Source organism: Furipterus horrens, unplaced genomic scaffold, assembly GCF_987537825.1.
Source record: "Furipterus horrens unplaced genomic scaffold, mFurHor1.1.pri manual_scaffold_5, whole genome shotgun sequence".
NCBI classification, from domain to species: Eukaryota; Metazoa; Chordata; class Mammalia; order Chiroptera; family Furipteridae; genus Furipterus; species Furipterus horrens.
The window spans coordinates 159,622,496-159,638,636 of record NW_028327175.1 but is presented as its reverse complement, the minus strand read 5'-3'; the positions used below and the strand labels follow the sequence as shown (position 1 = coordinate 159,638,636).

The 16,141-nt window shown below is 45.0% G+C and overlaps 1 protein-coding gene across 3 annotated transcripts in view; it reads right to left on the bottom strand.

Annotated features, from left to right (window-relative positions):
* The window catches only part of HK1 (hexokinase 1), a 67,168-nt gene that overhangs the window by 25,013 nt on the left and 26,014 nt on the right, over positions 1 to 16,141 (bottom strand). For all 3 annotated transcript variants that reach the window (XM_090278124.1, XM_090278123.1, XM_090278125.1), the window contains exons 3-4: positions 8,703 to 8,851; positions 4,320 to 4,439 (exon numbers count right to left, since the gene is read on the bottom strand). In XM_090278124.1, the coding sequence (XP_090134250.1) occupies positions 4,320 to 4,439; positions 8,703 to 8,851 (269 nt within the window). The remainder of the gene's footprint in view (positions 1 to 4,319; positions 4,440 to 8,702; positions 8,852 to 16,141) is intronic.

Sequence of the window (16,141 nt, the reverse complement as noted above, 5' to 3'; positions counted from 1 at the left end):
CAAGCACAGGAGTCTGTCAGAATGAGGAGACAGAGAAGTATAGCCAAAAACAGGGAACGGATCAAGGTTCCAGTGGGAGAACTAAATGACAAGGAGATAGCCAACCTAACAGATGAGGAGATAAACAACCTAACAGACGCAAAATTCAAAACACTGGTGATAAAGATGCTCACGGGCTTCACAGATATGCTTGAGTACCGCAAACGCATAAGAGAAGAAGTGAAGGCTATGCTAAGTGAAACAAAGGAAAATCCACACAAAACCAATGGTGAAGGGAAGGAAACAAGGGTTCAAATCAATGATTTGGAACATAAAGAAGAAAAAAACAGTCAACCAGTGCAGAATGAGGAAGCAAGAATTGAAAAAAATGAGGAAAAATTCCCAAATTTTGCAAAGGAGATAGACATACAGGTCCGGGAAGCACGGAGGGTCCTGGGCAAGCTGGACCCAGAGGGGACCACACCAGGATGTGTCACGATTGAGATGCCAAAGGTGAAAGATAAAGACAGAACCCTCAGGACAGCAAGACAGAGGCAGAGAGTTTGCCTACAGGGGGGTGCCTACAGGACTATCAGCTGATTTCTCAGAGGACACTTTGCAGGCAGGAAGGGACTGAAGTAGTATTCAATGTGATGAAAAGCAACCTACAACCAAGATTACTCTATCCAGCAAAGCTATCATTTGGAATGGAAGGGCAGATGAATTGCTTCCCAGACAAGGTGAAGCTAAAGGAGTTCATCATCACCAAGCCATTATTATATGAAATGTCAAAGGGACTTACTTAAGAAAAAGATGATCAAAACAATGAACACTAAAATGACAACAAACTCAATTCAACAATTGAATCTAAAAAATAAAAACAAAATCCAACTAAGCAAACCAGAATGGGAACAGAATCATAGGTATGGGGATCATTTGGAGGGTTATCAGCTGGGAGGGGGGAGGGGGAGAAAGGGTGAAATGGTACAGGGACTAAGAAGCATAATCAGTTGGTACAAAATAGACAAGGGGATGTTAAGAATAATATAGGGAAGGGTGAAGCCAAAGAACTTATATGCATGACCCATGGACATGAACTAAGGCGGGTGGGATTGCTGGAGGGAAGGGGAGTACTGGGCAGAGGGGAGCAAAGGGGAAAAAAACTGGAACTACTCTAACAACATAATCAAGAAAATATACTTTAAAAAAAAAAAAGAAGAAAACAAATGTCACTTGCGCAGCCCCAAGGAAAGAAAATCAGAGCCAAACTGAGAAGAAAAAATGCTAAGTAACTCATGGCTAATGAGCTTCGAATAGGCAGGTCCTGGAGATTTAAGGAAAATATGGCCTATGTGTATATGATTTATGTCTCTTTCCCAACTTTGGAACTTGACCCCCATTTGAAAGCAGTGAGTCCACTATTTCTACAATATGACCCATTTCTGTTTGTGTATCAAAGGAGAAACCTCAAGAAGAACAGACATCCAATGGTCATTCACTTGAGAATGTAAAAGTATAAAAATTTTACTTTTTACTTTATCTCTTTATATTATTGCAATAGTTTTACATATTGCTTTTGTATTTTTTAAAAAATCAAAGATACTAGAGAAAAAAAGTAATTGCTATATTGACTGTTTTTCTCTGATGGAGAAAGGCAGGGAAGAGTTGCTGTCAGGCCCAGCAGCTGCGGGGGTCGTGTGTGGCTCAGGCAGGGGAGCTCGTCCGAACAGCTGCTCCACTCACTGGGAAAGCCACACAGCCTGTAGGGTATACGGGAAGGGCAAGTACCTGGGAGAATCTGTGGTTTTTTGCTCAGCAGCAGCCTGCAGCTAAACCGGGCATTCCAAAGCCCCTGGTCACTGCTTTCTTCCCTTCAACCCCTGCCCTCCAAAAAAAACAGAGTCTGAGAATATGCTACTGTACAAAGAACATGGGGTTGGAAAACAAGAGGCTGGGTCCTATTTCCACAATTCCTTTCATTTCCTTGTGGGCAGCTCCCCTAACTCCTCTGAAGGTCACTTTGCTCACCTGTGGAGTAAGGCAACTAGTCTAGATTTGGACAATCTTGAAGGTCCCAGGCAGCCTTGAGGAGTGGGCGCAGGCCCCCTTGGTGGGTAACCAGAGTGTATGACCCACTGATTTCCAGGCAGGTAGCGCAGCCCAGTCTCGGAAGCGCCCCCAGGTGGGGGTCAAGGCCTGCCAGTGGGACCGCCACCTCTGGTTCCTTCTCTGCCCACAATGTCCCCCTGCCAGACACATCTGCTGCACCTGTGAAAATCTTGTGGCCCTAAGGACGATCCCTCCCCACTCCCACAATGCCTTGTTCCCTGGAAGACTGCCTTTTTGGGGGGCAGGCCAGACCGTCTGCTCAGTCTCTCCCAGGGCCTAGCCCAGCCCAGCCCACACAGGGATGGCACTCAGTCAATAGCTGCTAATGAATGAGCAACATGGAGCAGAGTGGCTTCATTCCCACCTCGCCCCGTGGGAAGGGGGGTGTCTCACACTATCTCTGCCCAGGGAGTATGACTGTCATGTCTGGGTTCTCAAAAGCCAAGTGACATGTAGCACCAACAACAGGCTTTTTGAAAGCTCTGGAAAGACACCTTGAAGGCCAAAGTGATCTGAATATGTTGGAGGTATAGCAATATCAGATAGAAAGAAAGAAAAGAGAGGAGCAGGCCTTTAAACATGTGTGGGGGAGGGGGTCCACTGGGTGGGAGATGGGACCTGGGATTCTGGTCCTAGATCTGCCTTTAATAAACCCTGTGACCTTGTTGAGGGGCTTGGCCTACTGAACTCTCAGGCCCCTTCTTTTTCTGACATTGTGACTGCACAAATTATACAGACGCAAGGGCCGCAGCAGCACGAAGGAGAGGGCGCTCACCCCACTGAAAAAGCGGGGCAGGGCTACTGCCCAGAAGTGCAGAGGGGGCCTGTACCCCAATGTGACTATTCTGCAGAACAGCAAACTGGCTACCAGCACAGGCTTTGCCGCTTCCTGGCTAGATGGCCTTGGGCAGGCCCCTAACTCCTCTGAGCCTCAACTTCCTCATCTGTAAAGTGGGGATCATAAGCACCTTGCTATTGGGGGCGTTTTAAGGTTATGTGTGTTAACTGTGAAGGCACATTGGAACAGAGCTCAGCACCTGGGGGACCCTCAATAACACTAAATATCAGAGCTCCTATTATGAGGAGTATGTTCATAGGCGGGCGGGGTATGTGTGTATGTGTGTGTGTGTGTGTGTGTGTGTGGTTTTTCTGTCTCTCTTTGTAGAAAAGGAACAAGGAGGTAACTACTTACTTTGTATAGCTCAGCACCTGGGGGACCCTCAATAACAGTAAATATAAGAGCTCCTATTATGAGGAGTTTGTTCACGGGCGGGCAGGCGGGGGGGTGGGGGGTGGTGGTGGTGGGTGGGGTGTGGTGGTGGTGGTGGCGGCGGCGGCAGTGTGTGTGTGTGTGTGTGTGTGTGTGTGTGTGTGTGGTTTTCCTGTCTCTCTTTGTAGAAAAGGAACAAGGAGGTAACTACTTACTTTGTATACCCACAGTGCTCTATAACGCTGCCACATGGTATGTGTGAGTCCATCCTTGCTGCACCAGTGAATGACAAATGACAAGGTGGGTGGGGACAACAAGTCGCCTGGAGGTCCAGAAGAGAACCAAGGCCCTCTCTGGGGCTGGAGCCACCAGCCAGCAGACGTTATGGAGAGGTGGCCCTGCCACCTGAGGCGGCGCCCTAACCAGGTGCGCTCTGACGAGGATGGCTTCCCAGCACACAAACTCCACACCTCACGGCTCTGACCAAGGGCTTTCCAACCTCTCTCCACCACTAACCTGATGTTTCTTCCCTTTACTTGCTTGAGTTTAATACATGGTTCTGCCTGAACTGATGTGACTCAGTGGATTGAGTGCTGGCCTAGGAACAAAAGGGTCACCGGTTCGATTCCCAGTCAGGGCACATGCCTGGGTTGCGGGCCAGGTTCCCAGTTGGGGGTGTGTGAGAGGCAACCACACATTGATGTTTCTCTCCCTCTCTTTCTCCCTCCCTTCCCCTCTGTCTAAAATTGAATAAATAAAAAAAATTTTAACACATGGTTCTTTCTACCTGATGGCCGCAAATAACACAATTCATTTCCAAAAATACATAAATAACTAAAGTAATTGAAAAAATAAATATCATCACCTCACATTAATTTCTTGTAACAAAGTTTCTAAAACAATCATATAAGACACATAGACCACCCCATACACAAAAGGGAAGAGTAGTCAAGGAAAGGCATTCATTGGCTTTCCCACTCCGGGGCTTCCCTGGAGCCCGGGAGACCCAGCACATCCTTACCTCGTCTATTTTAGACTGCCGACAAGGGAAAGAAAATGTGAGTCCCACAGGTAACTTCTTGTCCTTGATTTTTCTTTTATCCATAAAGTCTCCCAGGCACTCAGCGACATGATCAAAAAGCTGGAAGAAGCATGAGAAAACAGTCAGGAGGGAAAAACGCATTTCAGGAAAAATGGAAACAACACGGCACCCTGTGGCCCTGCTGGGAAAGCCACACTGTGTGTGAACGGTAGAGGAAAGTCCCTTATCACAGCCTGCCCTGTAGGTGGGCAAAGCCTAGGAAGCATTTCAAACCCTTCGAACAGTACTGGCCTCTCAGCAGTCACTAATATGTATTTCAGGGTATTGAGGGCATTTTAAAATGTCAAAAATATTTTAAAATATTAAATATTAAATGTAGTTAATAATTTAAAACATTTTTTAATTAAAAAAATTTTTAATTATAGAAATCAACTCAACACTCCATATCACACAGTCTCCATCAGCCACCCAGGTGGAGTGGCCGTCTGGCCCCTTCTCAGATGTCATTATTCCATCTCCATTTTCCCCAGACATCTCTATCTCTATCTACCTCTATTTGCAAATTCCAGAAGCTCCATGAGCAGTTCCACAGGTGCCAGCTCACTTGAGTGAGTTAGCAATCTTCAGACTACTTTTATTTTTACTTTTTCCTGAAGTATAATAGGCATACCAAAAAAGTGCACACATCCTAGGTAGAGTTTACTGGATTCTCACACACTGTACCCAGATCAAGTAACACAATGCTATTAGCTCAGACACCCCCATCACGTCCCCTGAAGCCACAAGCGCTGAGTCCAACCCCACAAGGGCAATCACCAGCCACTCTGACTTCTAACACATTCAACTGGTTTTGCCTGCCTACTGTATATAAATGGAAAAGCCTTGTGCACTCTTTGGTGAACATCTTTCACTCTATAATATGTGTATGGGAGTCATCCACCTTGTTTTGTGTCTTTGCAGATGTTCATCCTCGCTGCTGCATAGTATTCTACGGGGTGAATATACCATCATTCATTCAGGGGACTGCAATCTAAGCTTGCCTGCCTCACAACACATTGCCTGGGATGTGCATACGCCTCTTAGGTCCTACAAGGAGCCCCGAACACTGTTTCCCTAGCCTCTGAATGAATATTGTCAGTGATGGGAGGCTCACCACCTTTAAGGCAATCTTTTTGGATCTAATACCTTCCCTCATCTCTAAAATGTACCCAGAACTGAATATACTATCTCATATGCGTTTCGACCAGAGGAAAGCTAAACTGGACTAAGAATGTCCCTTTTCCTTAGCTCTATACCTCTATAGTCTAGTTACCACCCGCCAGCCCCCATCTTTTCACACAGCTGGAATGGCACTAGACCTCCCTTATGTATGGAATTAACATGACTGTGGAGCTTCTTGAAGCCCAGCAGAAGGCAGTATTGGCAAGCAAGGTCAAGCCACACACTCACAGGGAGCAGACTCAGCCCTGCTCCCAGACAAGGCCATCAGCCTAAAGTCCTTTCTTGCAGGGGTATCCTTGATAAGAGGCCAGACGTCAGTATTCCCATCTCTGTCCCTGACCGAGCTCTGAAGTCTGACTTTTCTGCCAGGGTAAAGAAAAACCTGTCCATTCTGATGTAGGAGCCTGTGCTGCTGAGTCACTATTAGTCGGGCTATGCCTGCAGCAGGCAGTGCTCACTGAGAGGCACATGCCCACCTTCCCTGCAGGAGCCCAGCTAAGCTCCCTGCGACCTATTTTCTGAGAGATATAAACCCACTGCTAAGTCCATCAGCACGCCCCACATTATGCACACTCAGAAGCTCCAGGCTCCTCCTCCGCCCACAGGAGAGAAGGCCAGGAGGAAGGCAGGCTGTTGGCAGGAAGTGACAGGGAGAACACGCTGCGGAAGTGGATTCATGTGAATGGGGTACACTAACCAGCCCCACCCCACCCCATCCCAGCTAAACACAACCACCCTTAAGTGCCCTGTTAAGAAGGAAATGCAGTATTTGTGGACTGGCCACAAACAAGAGCTCAAGGAGACAGGAAGCAACCCTCAGGCAAACTATGTCAGTGACCAGTCAGGGAAGGAAGTGACCCAGCCTCTCTGGACTCAAAATTTTAGAGTCCAAAAACCATTAATTTTTTTTTTCTAACAACCCACTAATTATTTTAAAAGTTCCCACACACAGATTCAGTTCCTCTGATGAGGATCGCAAACAATGACTAAAATAACCTCAACACTTCTTATTCAACATTCCCAAAATTAAATAACGTGGGTTTTAAGATTGCCTTCATGCTTCCAAAATTATTAAAGCTTAAAATTGCATTGAAACTTGAGATACTCTGTGTGTGTGTGTGTGTGTGTGTGTGTGTGTGTGTAAGAAGAGAAGAAAGGACGAAATAAAGCATATGGTTAACAATTGGGTCAAAGGTTATGTGGGAGTACTTTGTGCTCTATAGGTCAATAAGAGATGTCAGAAAAAGGGACCACCCAATACTTATTTCTAACTTCACATCAGACTTCTGGAAAAGAAGTTTCTGTTTCATCCCTATTTTTCAACTGCCAACCCTCCCTCAGCCCCTGGACCTTCCTCCTTGCCCACAGCCCTCACATTTCCTCACCACCAAAAAAATTTTTCAATAAAAACTATCAAGACAAAGACAAAACCCAGACTATGAGCGTGCCATGTTGGTAAAACTGTAACATCTGGACCCAGACTGCCTGGGTTCAAATCCCAGCTCTATCACTATGAGCTGTGAGCTCCAAAGAGCTGGTCACTTAACATCTGAGCCTAAATGTTCTCATCTGTGAATGGGAATAATAATAATAACTACCCAAGAGGGTTATTATGATGATTAAATGAGTTAATCCATATAAAGTGCTTACATCTAACAAACACTATGTCTTTACTATAATAATATATCATTATTATCATCATCGTTTTTGATTCTTTGCAGACTAGTTCAAAGGGGCAGAGGAAAAACAGCAGGAAACAAAGTGCTCCTGGGGCTGAGATGGGAACGGAGGCTGGGAGAGACGAGGTCCCAGAGGCAGCCCTAAGAAGGTCACCGCAGAAGTGTGTACCTGTGAGGGGGACATTCCCTTAATATACAAACCCTGCCAAAGCACACAGGAATGTCTGCGGTGCAAGGGAACAGTCCCAGAGGGGAAGGCAGCAGGCAGAGGTGGCTCAGCCCAAGGACCATGGGAACAGAGTGTGACAGGTCAGTGCTTGTTGCCAAACGGCAGGAGCAGGTGCCACCACCCCAAGGCTGCTGGCCATCCGCAAGGAGGAGCAATGCAGCGGCCGCTGGAGAAGATCAGCAGCCCTTCCAGCTGGCAGCCTTCACACACACACTAGATGAACGGGCCAGTTTCTCCAGCCCAGACAGGGCCACTGATGAGTGATACACCCATTTCAGTAGCTGACTGAACAGTGATTCATCTGTTCTAATGACAGTGTCATGGTTTGAAAAGCTCTTAACCAAACTGCCAGCAGCAGATTAAAGGCAGGGATTAGCCCTTTTCTCAAAGAGGGAGAGCATTTGGTCCAGTTCCACTCAACAAAGTGGAGTCAAGAGGAGATAACCACTGGGCCTCACTGCAAAGTTTAGCCCAGGACAAATGGGTTTTCTGGAGACTTAAGTCATGAACCTTGCTGTGAGCACACCCTCCCTAAAGCAAATATTTGCCGATCTCTGAACACCAACCCTGGATGGCAGCCACAACGCAGGAGGCGAGCTACAACCAGGAGGAGCTAGAACATCTACAAGAGAACAGGCTTGCAAGACGCAGATATGACCAAAAACCGGAGCAGGGGCTCCCTGAACCCTGATCATAGGGTCCTCAGCAAGCTAGGGACACACCACTCACTGCAACCAGACTGGCAGGAGAGGACTGGATGGGTCCTACCCCTCGGCCAGCAAAGGCAGGTAGCCTTAGGGGAGTAGTGGCAGGTGGGGGAAAAGGGGGAAGTGGGTGGGGCTCAGACACTGAGAGAGAGAGGAATCAAACCCTGCTATTTGCTTTCATTGCTGACAACCAAGGACTCACGGGAGGCTATTAAATCGGACAGCCTGGGTCCCTCGACTTAGGAGTTTTGACCCAAGTGCTTTGTTAAACCTGTACTGAGAGGCGAACCCCACGGTCCTTAAGGAACGAATGCTTTTAACCAACAGAGCTGCTGGGCCTCCCTCTTCACACCCTTCCCCTGTGAAAGTCCCTGCAGTCCCTCCCATCCACCAGTTCACCCAGGCAGCAGCATCTCTTCAGGAGGTCACCCCTTCCACCCTCTCCACATGCATCTATGATGACTCTTTCCCAGGGCTCAGGGTACCAGTGCTTTGGGATCTGGTTCCTCAAGGGAGCGGGACCCACCTGGCTTCCACTGCCATGCATGATGTTCTCCGGGGTGTCATAGATCTCAGACTCCATGTGAACATTCTGGTTTTTCTCATGATTCACTTGCACCCGCAGAATTCGAAAGGAAGACCCACCAAGATCCAGGGCAATGAAATCTCCCTTTTCTGTTTAGGGAGACAACAGGTATTGCATCAGATTTAAGTCTTACAAGAAGGCCCTGCACTCCGCAGCTTCTCCCAGTGTCTGGCCATCCGCCTCCCCCTGCAGACAGCACTTCCAGGCAGGAAGCAGGAGTCAAGCAAGGCTCACTCTACTCCCAGCCCGCGCTCCCATCCCTCACTGGCATCCTTAGGCAGATACCAGCAAGCAGTCCGCTCTCACTCCTGACAACAGCGGACTAAAAGTACTGACTTAAGTACAAAGTTCCTCCCCCATCTTTCTCTAATTCCTTACCCTTTGTCAAAAACAGCACCACTAACAATACATTAAAAATAAAAATAGCATTTGAATCCAGAGATGATTTATCTCTGAGGTCATCCCATAACATGGGTTCCCTCCATGTCAGCTCAAACACCAATTATGGCTAGGCCAGAGCTCCATTTATTACCCAGGGTTTTATTTTGTTTTGTTTTTTTTAATTGTGGTATAACATACATAAAATTTACCATTGTAACCATTTTTAAGTGTCCAATTCAGTGGTACTAAGTACACTCCCAACATATAGCACTCATCACCACTAACTATTTCCAAAACTTATTATCACCCCAAACAGAAACTCTATAACCATTAAGTGATAACTCCCCATTTCTCCTCCCCGTAGGCTGCCTGGTAACCTCTGTTCTACTGTCTGTCTCTATGAATTTGCCTATTACGGTATTTCACATAAGTGAAATCATGTGATATTTGTGCTTTGGTGTCTAGCTTATTTCATTTTGTAGAAAATCTCAAAAGTTCAGGTAAAAAAGGTGAAGGGATTAAGCAAAAATAAAATTAAATGAAATCTCAAAGGGTCATCCATGTTGTGGCATGTGTCAGTACTTCACTCCTTTTTGAGGCTAAATGATACTTTATTGTATGTACACATCACATTTTGCTTATCCATTCACTTGTCGGTGGATGCTCGGGTTGTTTCCACCAAAGTATGGTTTAAACAGAAGTCCCTCTTGATCACATGAGAGTAAACTGGCCTGACACAGTTACTTCCCTCAGGACCACTGTGTGCAGTAACTGGGGTGGGCCTCAGCAGCACAGGGAAAGATGATGGGACTGTATGCCGAGACCACCATACAGCACCAAGGGTATGGCCATGGGCAAGATTCCAAATCATTAAGCTACCATCAAACACAACCCTATTTCTCATTAGTTATCCCCACACATGCTCCCAGAAAGATCAGTTAAAATCTGTTAATTTTACTTCTGATGCTAAGGTGACATTCCCACTGTCCCAATGCACATCATGCCAGAGGTGACAGCCATTCATCCCATGCTGAGCCCCAGGGATCCACTAAGCCATCATATCCAATGACAGGAAACACAGGTCTGCTTGGGACATCGTTTTCCTAGAGAAATATCTTTGCTGTTATATTTTTCATAACAGCATTGTTGAGATATAATTCATACACCATTCAATTCACCCATTTAAAGTGCACAATTCAATGGTGTTTAGTATATTCACTATGCAACTGTTACCACAAACCAGTTTTAGAACATTTTCATAGCCTCAAAAAGAAATCCTATACCCTTAACTATCACCTCTCAAGTCCCTCATCCCCCACAGCCCTAAGTAACCATTTTTCTACTCTGTCTCCATTGATTTGACTATTCTGGACATTTCTTATAAATAGAATCACATAATATGTGGTCTTTTGTGACAAGCTTCTTATACTTAGCAAAATATAAAATATTTTTTAGGAAAACATTTATAAGGTTCACCATATCATAGCATGTATCGGTACTACATTTCTTTTTATAGCCAAATAATATTCCACTTTATCAAGATACTTCATTTCATTTACCCATTCATCTCTTGGATGGACATTTAGGTTGTTTATACCTTTTGACTATTACAATTAATGCTGCTATGAATATTTGTGCAAAAGTTTTTTTGTGGACTTTTACTTTTATCTCCCTTGGGTATATACCAGAAGTACAACTGCTGTGTTAAATATTTTCCAAAGTAGTTTCACCATTTTACATTCCACCAGTAATACATGAAGGTTCCACTTCCTTCATGTCCTCAACACTTGATATTATCAATATTATTTTGATTTATATTTTCCTAATGACTAATGACAATAAGCACCTTTTCATGTGCTTATTGGCCATTCATATATGTTCTTTAGAGAAATGTCTATTCAGATCCCTGGCTCATTTTCAAAATTGGATTGTCTTTTCAGTGTTAAGTCACATGAGATTTTATGTTCTCGGTACAAGTCCCTATCAGATATATGACTTGCAAATATTTTCTTTCATTCTATGAGCTGTCTTTTCACTTTCTTGATGGTGATTTTTAAAGCATGGAAGTTTTTAATTTTGATGAGGTACAATTCATTTTTTTCTTTTGTATTTGTGCTCTTGGTATCTAAGAACCTATTGCCAAATACAAGGTCACAAAGATTCGTACCTATGCTTCCTTCTAAGAATTTTATAGCTTTGGCTCTTACATTTAGCTATATGATTCATTTTAAGTTAATTTTTGTACATGATATGAAGTAGAGGTCCAACTTCATTCTCTTGCACGTCAATAGTTATCCCAGCATCATTTGCTGAAAAGACAATCCTTTCCCTCACTGAATAGTCTGTCACCCTTGTCAGAAATCAAGTGACCATAGCCCTGACCGGTGTGGGTCAATTGGCTGGGCGTCATCCCACAAAGCAAAAGGTCGCCAGTTCAATTCCCAGTCAGGGTACAAGCCTGGGTTGCAAGTTCAGTCCCCAGTCAGAGTGCTTACAAGAGTGACCTTACAAGAGGCAACCAATCAATGTTTCTCTTTCACATCCATGTTTCTCTCCTCCTCTGTCTTCTTCCCTTCCCCTCGTTCTAAAAATAAATAAAATCTTATTTAAAATCCAAGTGACCATAAATTTGTGGATTTACTTCTGAACTCTCAATCCTTTCTTCCCCTCATTTTATTGAGATATAATTGGCATCCTGCACTATCAGTTCTGATCCACATGTCTCTCCTCATGCCAGCACCACACTGTCTTAACTATTGTTGCTTTGTAGTAAATTCTGAAATTGGGAAGTAAAAGTCCTTCAATTTTTTTCTTCTTTTTGAAGATTATTTTGGCTCTTCTGGACCCCTTAAGCTCTTCTATTATTATTTTTGTTTAAGTAATGCCTGGTTTTTTTAAAAACAAAGCATTCTCTTTTATAAAGCCAGCAGACCTTTGTACTTGATTCCACCAAGCTATAAGCTCTGACACACTGCTCCATTTCTGGAACTTAAAATGGTGTTTGGCGTACAAATACTTGAGTACAACAAATACTTGAACTAACAATGGTGTAAAGGAATAAGTGAACAAACCAAAGAACTTTTACACGGATTATCACTGTTCGTATCCCCTCTCTCTGAAGTTCCTTGAAGGAAAGACACCTTAGGATTCTTTACTCCTGCCTTTGACACCCAGGACAGCTCAATAAATGCTTGGTAGCTGCTGATAACAGAGGTTGGTAGTTCACTAAGCATAAAGCAGTTGTGCCCAGACTGGTTGAGTTTTTTTAATAAGCACTTTATTGAGAAATAATTCACATATCATACAATACACTCATTTTAAAGTATGCAGTTTAATGGGTATTAGTATATTTACAGAGCTATGCAACTATCACCACTACCTAATTTTAGAACATTTTCATCAACCTAAAAAAGAAAGCCCATACCCATTCGCAGTCGCTCTCATTTCCTCCCAACCCCGTGATCCAACAACAACCACCAAACTACTGTCTGTCTCTGTAGGGTTCCCTATTCTGGACATTTCATATCAATAGGCTCATAAAATATGTGGTGTCTGGCTTCTTTTGCCTACGTTATTTTCAAGGTTCATCTATGTTGCAGCATGAATCAGTGCCTCACTCCTTGTTATGGCTGAATTATGTTCTATTGTATGATACTGCTGGTTTCCAATTGCTTCTGTGGTCCAAATGAAAGAGACCAAGGGAGACTGCTGGGAAGCAGGTGCCGCAGATTTGTGGGAAATTCACAGATTGGTGGGAAGCACTACTACCAGGTTAAAAAAACTGAATTCAGTATGAGGTGGCTCCTCTCAGGAGGATGTATCACTAAAATATCAAAAGCACTTTGTATTACCATCTGCTGGCGTTCATTGAGCCTTTCCATGTCCCAGTCATTAAGTGCTTCACGTGCATCACTGTCCTTTTAACCCTTCCAACCCTGTGAAGTAGGTACTATTCCGATCCCCATTCTACAGAGGTGCAAACAGAGGCTGCGAGGGGTTAGGTAACAGACAAGCTCACAGCCAGTAGCAGCCGAGCCAGAATTCAAACCCAAAGCCCAAATTGATACCCAATGAATAAAACTGGCTCCTAGACAGACCACGGGGACAAGGATCCCAAGGGTGGCTCATCAGGAATGACTACATTCCTTTTTGGGGGTCTTCAACACCCATGACTCCTTGCAGCTTTCGGTTTTGTTTTGCTTTGTTCTGTAAGTGAAAGTAATTAAAACTCAGCCTGGTAAACAACGATAAACCACTTGTGCATAGGGAAATACTAGGCATAAAAGTAGACACCATGCTAGGACAAAATAATGAATGTTTCTGTTTCAGCATTTTTTAATTTACTGTTTTAATGTTTAAATAAACATTGATTTCATAGTTCACACTGGTTCTTCATCATAACTTGAAAATAAAATAGCATGAGAAATTTTTCGATTGCCAGCCTGGTCAAAATTCATTTTAGTTGACTCAAAGGTCTAAGTAAAAACAAGTTTCTTGTGCTCAAGTTCCAGGTGATAGAGATGGAACAGCTGTTTAAAGGTGTCAGTGGTGACACAGCAGGTAAGAGCTTTCAGCCCCTCGTGCAGGAAGGGGTCAGATTTCAGGCAGTACCTTACAGGACCCATGCCAAAAGTTTTTCAAACGGGATAAATGAAAATGACCTTAGCTGCCTATGACCCAGGAGGAACCTGGCCTCGGTGCCCGGGGCTGGCCCATACTTCTGCAGCTCTGCAAAGACCGCTGCCTCGTTCCAGCCTTCTGCTATGGGCTGTCCACCCCAGCTCTCTGTTGCTGCTGATTTTTAATAAGCACAGGTCAATGGGGTCCTGGAGAGTTAAGAGTCAGAAAAGGCTGCCAAAAAAGGTAGCCTTGAGTGTCAGGACAATGCTCAATACTGGACACTCCATACACCTGGAAGCAGGAATGGATGATGTGAGGGGGGCCTTTCCCTCAAGGCAGTTTACAAAGGGTCAATGTTAAGCCCAGTGCAGCTCCTGATCCTTCCCTGAGCAGTGACTCATGTTACAAGGTGTGTCTGTGCTAAAAGGAATGGCTGTTGGCACCTCTTCTATGTATCACATGTGTGGCTCAGGAAACAGGAGGCAAATATTAACTCACTTTCTCAGTTTATGGATTAGGAGGCTCCAACCAAACCAGTTGAATGACTTGCTCATGGTCACCCCTGTGGCAAGGCCAGGGCCCCTCCCTTTTCTTAGTCACTTGTATTCTTCCAAGCACTGTGATGCTCGTTATTTTCTATGGGTATACGTCCTATTTTCCTCCATTGGATGATACACAACTTGAAAAAAGGAGCAATTTAACATGCTTACCTCCCTCCCCCAGTACTGCGTCCTGCACACAGCAGGCCATCAGTAAGGGTTTGCTGCTAGTTCAGTAAGAACTGCCTGGGTCAGATACACGGTCTGTTCGTTTCTATTCTCTGCCACGCAAATGACAAGGAATGATTTTGTGTAAGAGCGACAAGCTATCTGGAAAACTTTGTTGGCTGTCTAGCACCTCTTTAGATAACCACCCTTCTATTTTATATTTGAGGTTGGGGCTGGGGCTGACCCCCTGCTCTAGCTCCAGGAGACCACTGTGTGACCCAGCAGCATCCACAGTCACTCATCTTGGCCACTAGGATTGGTTCAGAATGGGCGCACAACCCATGTCAGGCACTCAACACTGTCTCCAAGACCACCACTGGGACTGCCAGCTCTGCAGTGAGGTGCCAGTAAGGGCTGCCAGGGCTGTCCCCACCATGAGGGAGAGGTGACCCCTGAAAGACGCCAACAAAGAGACTTAAAGACAAGAGACAGGTGACTCTCTGGACATAGAAGCCAACTTAAAACTAGCTTTCCCGGTTACATGAACCTAGAATCTTGACATCTTTTGCTTATTCAAATTGGAGCCAAGTTTCTTTCGGCTGCAACCAGAAAGCTCCCAAGTTGACTATTCTTCATTAGGTAATGAGTCCCCTAATACTTGCCCTCATAACGAAAGGGGTCTATCATCCCCTTTCACCACAGGTTGGTTCTCCAATTCAGGGCCGTGACGTCCAGTCCGCCCACGGCAGAGGCACCAGAGTGGCGTCTGTGGGTGGGGGTGAGACAGCCTGTCTTCGCTTCCCCCTTCACCTGCCACCCTCTGCCCACAATATCACAGGGATGCCAGTAAATTCTGAAAAAGTCTCCGGGGCTAGACGTACACACTTAGGCCTCACGGATGGGGATCCTCTCACTGGCCGCATTGGTTGGGAATGGCCATCCCAAAGAATTCTACAAAGTCGGTTATTAGATTACTTTAATGAAGAGAAAGACCATGGCCCACTGTGCCTCGTATGGTTTGCAGTTTCCAAAGCACCGTCACTTGATCCTCCTGACAGCCGGAGGCAGGTAGGGCAAGGGTCTTCGTGCCCATTTTACAGATGAGTAAATGGAGGCTTAAAAAAGTGAGGTGACTTCTACAAGGTCACACAGATAATGAGCAGCAGAGCCAGGGACTGATCCAGTGTTCTGGGCTTTTATTTGTTTGTTTGTTTATTTGTTTATCTTTTCATTTCAGTCTCTTTTTGCAGCCGTGAGCTTCCCTCCAACCTCCTCTTCAAATCTTTAGCCTCAACCTTCCCTCCTGCTGCTGGTGCCACCTACTTGCAACTTCTTTCCACATGTTCCATTTCCACCACAGCCAGGAGAAGGGCTCTTCTAGAGAAGGCTCATTAAACAAAGCATCTAAAGGGCCCCTGGCAACTCTCCACTTTCTAATGACAGCCATTATTACCAGCAAACGATAGAAAACAAACACGGGGACAGATGTCTCTCTTGAGTCCAGGCCTGCACTGGAGTACAGGGCAAACAAAAACTCCACTTGCATGAAATGCCTACCTTTGCCCTGCTCAGTGAAGTAATTCTGCACATGAGATATGAAGGCTTTCCCTTCTGTCTGTAATCCACATACTTGATGAGTAAAAAAAAAAAAAAGAACACTAGATATTCAGG